We start from the raw sequence: 11607 nt of genomic DNA, 5'->3' as shown, positions 1-11607 counted from the left end.
CTTATCCACCCAAATAGTCTGGCACCCATTGGACTGGAGCTAACATCAGATAAACCCACCTATCTATGGAGAAGAGAAGCTGAGAAAACTTTTGAAAGTCAATAGAAGCAATTGCTCAAATTTCCACTGAGACTTTCTTTTATTTTTTTTTTTGTTATTATTTTTAATTTTATTTTTTTCCCTAACTCTAACACTTCTAAAAATTTTGAATCAAATATTTTCCGCACATCACTTTATTGAGGAAAAGGATATTGAATCGTATACTACAGTGTTATTATGTATTCTTATATTTTTACTTTAAAAAATCTGTACATATTTTTTCTCTCACCTATCTGCCACCCTGGATTCTCTTTCTCACTGCTCTCATACTAACATCCAACCTCTATTAATTCCTTCCTTGCTCTTACTATAGACTTTTTCCTCTGTCTTCTCCCCTCCTTCATGAACATCACATCTTACACTATGTCTGTTCCCTCGTTATCCATCATTATAAATGGTAAACCCTTGTACTAAACTTACTATTATATTGTTAATAATCAAAGATATCATTTTTGTCTCTTGTGACAAAACTGTAGATGCCTTAATAGGAGCTATTTGGTTTCAGGTTGAATATTGTATCATTGGTTGCTCTTAATACTGGTCTGCCTTTTTTTGTTGTTGTTTGTTTTATTTTATTTATTTATTTATTTTTTTCTTTTTTTATTGTTGGTCGTTCAAAACATTACATAGTTCTTGATATATGATATTTCACAGTTTGATTCAAGGGGCTTATGAACTCCCATTTTTACCCCGTATACAGATTGCTGAATCACATCATTTACACTTCCATTGATTTACACATTGCCATTCTAGTGTGTGTTGTATTCTGCTGCCTTTCCTATCCTCTACTATCCCACCTCCCCTTCCCTCCCCTCCCCTCCCCTCTACTCTCTCTATCCCCTCTACTGTAAATCTTTTCTTCCACTTTTATTATTCTTCCCTTACCCCTCACTTCCTCTTGAATGTAATTTTGTATAACCCTGAGGATCACCTTCCATTTCCATGCAATTTCCCTTCTCTCTCCCTTTCCCTCGCACCTCTCATCCCTGCTTAATGTTAATCTTCTACTCATGCTCTTCGTCCCTACTCTGTCCTTAGTTATTCCCCTTATATCAAAGAAGACATTTGGCATTTGTTTTTTAGGGATTGGCTAGCTTCACTTAGCATAATCTGCTCTAATGCCATCCATTTCCCTCCAAATTCTATGATTTTGTCAGGTGAGATACTAGAAGCCTTTGGGGACACTGTAAGACTTCAAGGTAGAAGCTGTACAGCCTCACATCCATACCGCTAGATTGGAAGACACACACATACAGGAAAATACAATGGAACAAAGCACTTAAAACAAACCAAGAAGTTCTAACAATAGAATTCATAGACAACACAGTAGAAGAAATGTCAGAGAAGGAGTTAAGGAAATACATAGTTAGACTGATCTTTGAAATACAGGATATCAGAAAGAAAATCCAGGAAGTAAAAGATCACTTTAATAAAGAGGCAAAGATTATAAGAAAACAATCAAGCAGAAATCCTTGAAATAAAGAAAACAATAAACCAAATTAAAAATTGAATGGAAAGTATCACCAATAGATCATTTAGAAGACAGAAACTTAGGCAATGAAGACAAAATATATACTCTTGAAAATAAAGTTGACAGCACAGAGAAGATGGTAAGAAACCATGAACAGAACTTCCAAGAAATATGGTATAACATGAAAAGACCAAATTTAAGGTTTATTGGACTAGACAAAGGCATGGAGGTACAAACCAAAGTATAATCTTTTTTTTTTTTTTACATTTTTTTTATTGGTTGTTCACAACATTACAAAGCTCTTGACATATTATATTTCATACATTAGATTGACATGGGTTATGAACTCCCAATTTTACCCCAAATGCAGATTGCAGAATCACGTCAGTTACACATCCACAATTTTACATAATGCCATATTAGTGACTGTTGTATTCTGGTAGCAAAGTATAATCTTTTCAATGACATAATATCAGAAACTTTTTTAAAATCTAAAGAATGAAATGGAAAATTAACCATAAGAGGCTTACAGGACCCCAAATGTACAAAATTATAGCAGACCCACACCAAGGCATATTATAACGACATTGAGGATAGAATTTTAAAAGTTAAAGACAAAAAAAATAAATAAATTACATATAGGGGAAAACCAATTCAAGTTTCAGCTGATTTCTCAACACAAATCCTCAATGCCAGGAGGTACTGGTATAACATATACCAAGCTGTGAAAGAAAATGAATGCAAACAGATAATTTTACATCCAACAAAATTAAACTTCAGATTTTAAGATGAAATAAAAAACTACCATGATAAACAAAGACCCAACAATATGCTCTCTTCAAGAGAATCACCTCCTAGGAAAAGACATTCACAGACTTAAAGTGTGGGAAAAAAACATTTCACTCACATGAACAGTGTAAACAAGCAGGGGCTTCCATCCTCATATCAGACAAAGTGGACTTCAAATCAGTGTTAGTCAGAAGGGATTAAGAAGGATTTTTAATACAGCTTAAGTGAAACATACTTCAACAAGACATAAGGGTCATAAATATATATGCCCCAAACAAAGGAGCATCTATATACATCAAAAAAACCTTTCTCAATTTTAAGAATCAAATAGACCACAGCACAATAATATTGGGCTTTAACACACCTCTCTCACCATTGGATACATCTTCCAAACCAAACCAAAACTAAACAAATTATAGAACTAAATAATACAATCAATGACTTAGACTTAATAGACATACATAAAGTGTTTCATCTTTCAGTGAGTGAATACATATTCTTCTATCATATAATAATGGAATAAAACTAGAAATCAATCATAATTTAAAAAAATAGAAGAACTCTTACACCTGGAGATGAAATAGCATGATATTGAATAAGAAGTCAACAAATAAATGATCTAACATTACATCTCAAAGCCCTAGAAAAAGAAAAGCAAATCAACACCAAAGGCAGTATAAAACAGGAAATAATTAAAATCAGAGCTGAAATCAATGAAATTGAACAAAAGAAACAATTCAAAAAATTGACAAAACAAGAAGTTGCTTCTTTGAAAAAATAAAAAGAATTATAAACCCTTAACCATGCCACAAAAAGAAGGAGAGAAAGAACTCAAATTACTAAAATTTGCAATGAAAAAAGGAAATAGCCCAGTGGACACTACTGAAATATAGAAGATAATATAAACATTTTGAAAATTTATACTCCAATAAGATAGGAAATTTTAAACTCATCAACAGATTTCTAGAGACATATGATCTACACAAAATGGATCAGGAGGACATACACAATTTCAACAGATGAATTTCAAGCAATGAATTAGAAGGTACCATCAAAAGTCTACCAACCAAGAAAAGCCCAGAACCAGACAGATTCTCAGCCCTGTTCTACAAGACCTTCAGGGAAGAATTAGCACCAATACTCAAATTATTCAATGAGAGAAAAAAGGAGGGAACCCTTGAAAACTTATTATACAGGGCTAGTATCACCCTGATACCAAAACCAGACAAAGACACATCCAGGAAAGAAAACTTCAGACCAATTCAATAAACACTTCAGACTTCTACAATGAAAGCTACAAAACACTAAAGAAAGAAATTGAAGAAGATCTTAGAAGATGGAAAGATCTCCCATGCTCTTGGATAGGCAGAATTAATATTCTCAAAATGGCTATACTGGGGCTGGGGTTGTGGCTTAGTGGTAGAATGCTCACCTAGCACACGTGAAGCACTGGGTTCCATCTTCAGCACCACATAAAAAGTAAAGGTATTGTGTTTTCACCTACAACTAAAATTTTTAAAAAAAAAATATTTGGCCGTACTACCAAAATTGTTATACAGAATTAATGGAATTCCTATTAAAATCCAAATGACATTCTTCACACAACTAGAAAAAATAATCATAAAATTCATTTGAAAAATAAGAGAACCAGAATAGCAAAAGAAATCATTAGCAAGAAGAGTGGAGGAGGAGGCATCACAATTACAGACCTAAAACTCTACTACAGAGCAGTAGTAACAAAAACTCCATGGTGTTGGCAACAAAATGTAAAGGTCGACCAATGGCACAAAATATAAGATACAGAGAAAAACCTGGATAAATTAGGTTATTTCATACTAGACAAAGACACAAAAACATACATTGGAGAAAAGAGAGCTTATTCAATAAACAGAAAACTGGAAATCCACATGTAACAAAATGAAATTAACCTCTTTCTCTCACCCTGCACAAAAATCAACTCTAAGTGAATCAAAGACTTAGGCACTACAACAGAGACCCTATGCCTAATAGAAGAAAAAGTAAGCTCAAATCGTTATCATGTTGGCTTAGGACCTGATTTCCTTAAAAAGACTCCTAACACACGAGAAGTAAAATTAAGAATCAAGAATTGGGACAAATTCAAACTAAAAAGCTTGTTCTTGGGAAAGGAAACAATCAATAACGTAAGGAGAGCCTCCAGAATAGTAGAATTTCTTCATCAAACACACCTCAGATAAAACAAAAATCTACAGGCTATTTAAATAACTCAAAAACAGAACAGACACTTCACAGAAGAAGAAAAACAATTAGTCAATAAACATATGAAAAAAATGTTCATCATCTCTAACAATTAGAGAAATGCAAATCAAAACAACTCTAGGATTTCATCTTGTCCCAGTCATATTGGCAATTATTAAGAATACAAGCAAGGGGCTGGGGATGTGGCTCAAGCGGTAGCGCGCTCGCCTGGCATGCGTGCGGCCCGGGTTCGATCCTCAGCACCACATACCAACAAAGATGTTGTGTCCGCCCAGAACTAAAAAAAAATAAATATTAAAAATTCTCTCTCTCTCTCTCTCTCCTCTCACACTCTCTCTTTAAAAAAAAATGTTTAAAAAATTTAAAAAAAAGAATACAAGCAATAATAATCCACATCAATGTTCTTAGCAGCTCAAATCAGAATAGCCAAACTATGGAACCAACCTTGATGCCCTTCAACAAGATGAATGCATAAAGAAAATGTGGTATATGTACACAATGGAATATTACTCAACATTAAAGAAGAATGAAATTATGGCATTTGCAGGTAAATGGATGGAACTCGAGAATATCATTCTAAGTGAAGTAAGCTAATCGTATAAAACCAAAGTCCAAATGTTTTCTTGGATAAGCAGATGTTGATCTATAGTGGGGATGGGTAAAGAAAAATGAAGGAACTTTGGATTGTGCAGAGTTGAGGGAGGGAGGGGAGGATTGGGGCTGTGGAGATAGAAAGGACTGCAGGATGCCACCATGTATGGCCAGAGCCATGAGAAGTTATGCTCCCTTTGTATACAATGTGTCAAAATACATTCTACTGTCAGGTATAACTAACTAGAACAAATTTTCTTATAACAAATTTATAAAAAAGAAAAAAGAGTAGAAGATTTAAAGTTCTATCAATAACATACATATTTTGATATGGTACATTAAGTGTGTACTATTTAATACACATATGAACCACATGGACCCAAAGAAAAAAGTGTAAAATCATAAAAAAAAAAATTTGTTTGCCAACTTGCTTTCAGTTAGCATTATGCTTTGTTTTTTTTTTTTAAAAGAGAGAGTGAGAGAGGAGAGAGAGAGAGAAAATTTTTAATATTTATTTTTAGTTCTCGGCGGACACAACATCTTTGTTGGTATGTGGTGCTGAGGATCGAACCCGGGCCGCACGCATGCCAGGCGAGCGCGCTACCGCTTGAGCCACATCCCCAAGCCCCTAGCATTATGCTTTGAGTTAGCATTATGATCTCATAATTGACTGACTTCTTGTGTTTTTATTTATTTATTTTTTAATTACAGAAACCTGGAAATTAAAGTTCATTGTTAGTTCTGTAATTTGTTTTTGACTATGGAGGAAGACTTTGGGGAAAAGCTTTCCCCAAGGTCATTATCATTTTGCTGCATTCTTTTTAAGGAGACCCTATAAGAAGTAGATAAAAAAGAGAATTTATTGTCAAAGATATTATGAAACTGCAGTAGATAAAAAAGAGAATTTATTGTCAAAGATATTATGAAACTGCAGGTTTAAGTAGGTAAGAGAACCAGGAAAAACAAAGACTGACTTCTACCAGCCTTTGAATTTAAGGTATCTGCGATTCTCTAGTGATAACCATTTACGAAGCAATTTTCCAGGTATCACTCTTCTTTTAATTTGATCTGGTGTACCCATGTTATCAAAGGAGGAGATAGAAAAATAAAGGAAATTCAAGCTCTGGAAAATACAGGTGAGACTTTTCTTTTTCTTTTGAAATGAATACAGAATGTTTGTTGGATAGGGTAGTTCATTTAAATTGCTAGATTTTGTATATTTATAATAAAAGTGGAATACACGACTTCCTGAAGGAAATGAAGAATGAAATTATTAAGATGATAATAAGATAAAATGTTTTCTATACATGACTGTGAGATTGGGTGTCATGAGTGTCACAAATAGAAAAATATCAATAATTTCAAAGGATACTGTGGTGTCAGGTTTCAAATACTCAGCAAGTTGAGGACTGCATCATTGAGATGTGGTTTGGTTTAAGGAGAGAGAAGATTTCCTCTAGGACCCTGTGTTTTGGATAGTAGAGAGAGAGTTCTTCAGCTTGTGCCTGGTTTGGAGAACCAACCAATGTAGGTGATATTTGCCAAGACTAATATGATGTAAATTCTCACTGCAGAAAAGGCTGTTTTTAAAATCAGTAGACAAATTAAAGGAGTATGAACATAGTAGGGAATGTGCTTGATTCCAAATCTGAATTACACTGTTGCTAGTACCATTGCTGTTATTACTATCAGCATTTTGTAATGCCCCAGAAAAGGCAGAACTCACCAAATACAGCACACAAACTTGATGGTACACTGACCTGAAATTTCCCCAAAGCTGGAAGTACTAAGCACAATAGAGGCAATGAGTGGGCTCTCAGCATTGAGCTCAGAAGTCATGAACACTGAACTCAGTGGATCTGAAGGGCTGTGTTCTCAGTAGCACAGTCTGGAAGACAGGAAGCATTTGTGTTCTGGGCTTGATTTGAGGAAGAATCTAGAAAACCCCTTTACATTTATTCCACATACATGTCTCCACTAAAACATACCAGTAATCTCTACTAGAGTGTCTGGAATTCCACTACTGAATGTACAACTATTTCAATAATACTTTCCCCTGTTCTTAATTTTAATTGTCATTCAATGGTAATCTCTTGTGAAATATTGAATTCTCCAAAACTGGGAGAGCTAATGAAACTACCATAAAACTGGAAAAATCAGAAGGATATGCACAAAATAATGTTAACTGAATGCAGCCTTTTTCTTTTCTTTTCTTTTCTTTAAATTTTTACTTTTACTTTGAAACAGTTAAGAGAGAAATGGTGTTATGGCTAATCCATGATTATAGAAGTGATTTAATTTCATAGTAGAAATAAGTGCTATCGTGATAAGTGATAGTGAGACTGGAACACTGTCATTTCACAAATGAGATAATGAATTCTCTGGGAAGATAGATGATGTACCTATGTTACAACAGCCTCACTTCAGAGTCTAATTTGCATGGTTTTGATTCTCTTTCTATTTATTAACACCACATCTGGAGCTTGCAGCCAAAAAAGGGGCTATGAAGTCATTTAGACAAGATCCAGGTTCATAAGGAGGAGAACCTGCGGAAGTTTCTAGGCGCAAGTATTTGAGGACTCATGAGTGGATATTGTGAACAGGCATGGAAATACTCAGCAAGGAAAGTGAGGACATGTTTTTACTTATACATCAAAAATAAAGAAAAACTATTTTTTTTTGTATACAAACATTACTATTTCCTCAAACAGATATTTCTTCAAAATTATAGTGCTTTATGAAAAATAAAAACTATTTTGATCAAATTACATTTTCATGTAAATGCACATATGCCACAATGAACCTCACAATTCTGTATAAATAATATGCATCAATAACAAGTAAAATAAATAAAAACAATTTGTAAAGAAACCTTAATAAATAGCAAAGGAGGAAATATACCTGGTAACAAGTGAGACTCAGGGGATTTAAATTATCTCTCTGGACATTGTTTCTTCATCTGAAGTGAATAAAATGGATATAATATAGAGGTAAGATAATGGAAAAGATGCAATTCATTTTCACATGTGTTTACTAATCAGGAGTAACTACCCATTTTTCTATTATCAAGTACAAGAAATATCTATTTGTTCAGAGTTAGAAATAAATGCTGATGGTACTTTCCATGTGTCTTTCAGGTAATTTGTCTCTGGGGAACATGGCCTCATGGACTCATCCCATGGAAAAAATAAACAATGTAACTGAATTCATCTTCTGGGGCCTTTCCCAGAACCCAGAAGTTGAGGAGGTCTGCTTTGTGCTGTTCTCATTCTTCTATGCAGTCATTCTTCTGGGAAACCTCACCATCATGCTGACAGTTTGCACAGGCAACCTGCTCAAGTCTCCTATGTATTTCTTTCTCAACTTTTTGTCTTTTGTAGACATTTGTTATTCTTCTGTCACTGCACCCAAGATGATTGTTGATCTGTTAGCAAAGAACAAAACTATCTCTTATGTGGGGTGCATGTTGCAACTCTTTGGAGTGCATTTCTTCGGTTGTACTGAGATCTTCATCCTTACTGTAATGGCCTATGATCGTTATGTGGCCATCTGCAAACCCCTGCACTATATGACCATCATGGACAGGGAGAGGTGCAATAAAATGTTGCTGGGGACATGGATAGGTGGGTTCATACACTCCATTATCCAAGTGGCTCTGGTAGTCCAGTTACCCTTTTGTGGACCCAATGAGATTGATCACTACTTCTGTGATGTCCACCCTGTGCTCAAACTTGCCTGCACAGACACCTATATTGTTGGTGTTGTTGTGACAGCCAACAGTGGTACCATTGCTCTGGGGAGCTTTGTAATCTTGCTCATCTCCTACAGTGTTATTCTGGTGTCTCTGAGGAAGCAGTCGGCAGAAGGGAGACGCAAAGCTCTGTCCACCTGTGGCTCCCACATCGCAGTGGTCATCATCTTTTTTGGTCCCTGTACTTTTATGTACATGAGGCCTGACACTACCTTCTCAGAGGATAAGATGGTGGCTGTGTTTTACACCATTATCACTCCAATGTTGAATCCTCTAATTTACACACTGAGGAATGCCGAAGTAAAAAATGCTATGAAGAAACTGTGGGGCAAGAAGTTGGTTTGGACCAATAGCAAATAGTTGGAAGTGTTAATTAAAGCCCAGTGGTCTTATGAGTTATGTTAAATTTTCTCCACTCTGATTAAACTCCTCTGTACAGTGAAGATCATCAGAACAAACTCACAGGATTTGAGGGATGAACAAATGAAAGAATTACTATTTTACAGAGGAGAAGTATGATCGATATTATTGTACTTACATTGTAATCAGGTAATTTCCTTAAATCTGTATGATAAAGTATTCCTAAGAATCTTAAGAAGGATTATGTTTAGAATCATTATTTTCTTTTCCATTTCATACTTTTGTATTTTAATAATGGAATATGCTAAGAAGTATTATTAAAGCTGTTTCTATGGTTTTAAACTCTGATTGGTGCATAGTAAGCTCTCATATGTACATATTGCAAGGATTATAGAATACATAAGCTCAGTTTGCTAATTTAAATTCTCCAAAAGATGGAGAAAACTAAACCTAGTAAGCCTTGACTGAGAGTGGAAGTGTTTGGAGAATGTCAAAGAGATAACACCCAACCTGGAAAGAGAAAAAAAGATTAATTTTCATCATTTGGTCTTGGCAAAAATCTTCTCCGTACTACAGTGCTCATTGTACCCAAACAATAAGAAGATTGGACTGATTCAACTATAAGAGTTCCCCCTTTCAACTGCAACGTCTCAGTAGTATTCTCATTCTGGAAAATTGTTTCTTTCTTGTTTGAATTTATATTTGCTCTGATGACTCATCTCCCTTTCCTTCACCATAAGCCACAGCCTAAAATTTATTTTTATTTAGTAAATGTACTTGGCGCCGATTTCCTCTGCCGTTGTTTCATTGTCTTTTCCTGACATCGAATATCCATGCTATTGCCTATTCTTGGGTTTGTGTCTGTGGCTGAGTGTGGAATATGAACATTACTAATGGAAAGGACAATAGTACTTAAAAATGACATACAGAGTTGATGCATACACAGAAATAAAGGTAAATAAAAAAAATTTTAAAAACCCACAAGATTCCAAATTTGAAATTAAAAACATATTTAGGCATTGTGCTTGAACAATACAAATTGTGTTGGTTTTACCACTTTAGATATACATTTGCTGGGTCTCTGTGTGCCTCTGTATTCTTAAATTTCAAAAGGACTCAGTCAATGTTTTACAAATTCATGATAATTATCTTGAGAGCATTTTTTTTCATGCACAAATGGAAATTGTAAAAGAGACTTTTGTCAATTTGGCACAGGTTAAAGGTCTACAAGAATCTACAATATAAACGAGTTTCCCTGTTATTTTCCTTGCAGTCAATGCCATGTCAGGTAATAATTCAAGGAACTGGGATTTTATAATTGTTCATATTCCTAGAATTTAAGTGTTCTCTCCAGTTGATAAAATGCAAACAGGTCTTGTGAATATGTGACCCCAGGTGTTATGCTGTCCAGAAAGCTAAAATGGAGCTGAGATTGCAAAACCATATAATAAATGAATATCATGCATTTGGTAACTTCTCTCCACAATACTCTTTGTTTTATGTCTTTACTAAATAATTGATTGTCTGATGTTGCTTGGAAGGTAGTAGGTGCCATGTTTTTGATTCACAGAGATTAATAAGTAAAACAATGATAGAGTATTCAAGTTTTCACCAGCTACTTCATAAACTTAAATCTGTTTATGAATATTTCTGAGTCAGTCCCTGATGGAGGAATCAGAGGATTTGTAGTGTTTCCTGGGAAGGAGTTGGCAAAGAATCATGAAAACTAAGACTCTTTCCAATTCTTAAACCAGAATCAGAACATCCACTTGTGGAGGGAACATGAATTTGAATAGTTTAAAAGGTATAATAAAAATTTCAGTGCTATTTGCATGTTTTATGTAAAGATTAACAAACGTAATGTAATGTAAATTACCTCAGTAATATCTGTTTTTTTAATCTACATTTTTTTTCTAATTTCAGAGCATTACACAGGTTGGGAAATTTTCCATGCTGTACATTTACCAGAAGGATACTTTTGAACACTTCTAAAGTTTTTAAAAAAATGAGTATATAGCTCCTTGGTATTTATCCCAAAGAAGTAAAGTCATCTTTCTACAGTGATACATGCATACACGTTTATAGCAGCCTAATTCACAGTAGCCGGACTATGGGACCAGCCTAGGTATCCATCAATGGATGAATGGATAAAGAAAATGTGGTATATAAACACCATAGCATTTTGTTCAGCCACAGGATAAATGAAATTATAGAATCCACAAGAAAATGGATAGAACTAGAGACAATCATGCTAAGTGAAACAAGTCAAATTCAAACAGTGAAGGGTTGTAGGTTTTTTCTCATAAAT

At 34.5% G+C, this 11607-nt stretch overlaps 1 protein-coding gene across 1 annotated transcript; it reads left to right on the top strand.

Moving 5' to 3' along the window:
* Positions 1 to 8345: 8345 nt before the first annotated feature.
* Positions 8346 to 9299, top strand: LOC308638697 (olfactory receptor 4S2; the record flags this gene model as incomplete). The annotated part of the gene is made up of 1 exon (XM_081276370.1): positions 8346 to 9299. The coding sequence occupies one exon, from the start codon at positions 8346 to 8348 to the stop codon at positions 9297 to 9299; it is 954 nt and encodes a 317-aa protein (XP_081132496.1).
* Between the last annotated feature and the right edge of the window lie 2308 nt (positions 9300 to 11607).

The sequence above is a fragment of the Spermophilus citellus genome (genome assembly GCF_964194105.1).
Source record: "Spermophilus citellus genome assembly, chromosome: 2".
Taxonomy (NCBI): domain Eukaryota; kingdom Metazoa; phylum Chordata; class Mammalia; order Rodentia; family Sciuridae; genus Spermophilus; species Spermophilus citellus.
Note: the sequence above shows the minus strand (reverse complement) of the source record. Positions and strands in the feature narration are given on the sequence as shown.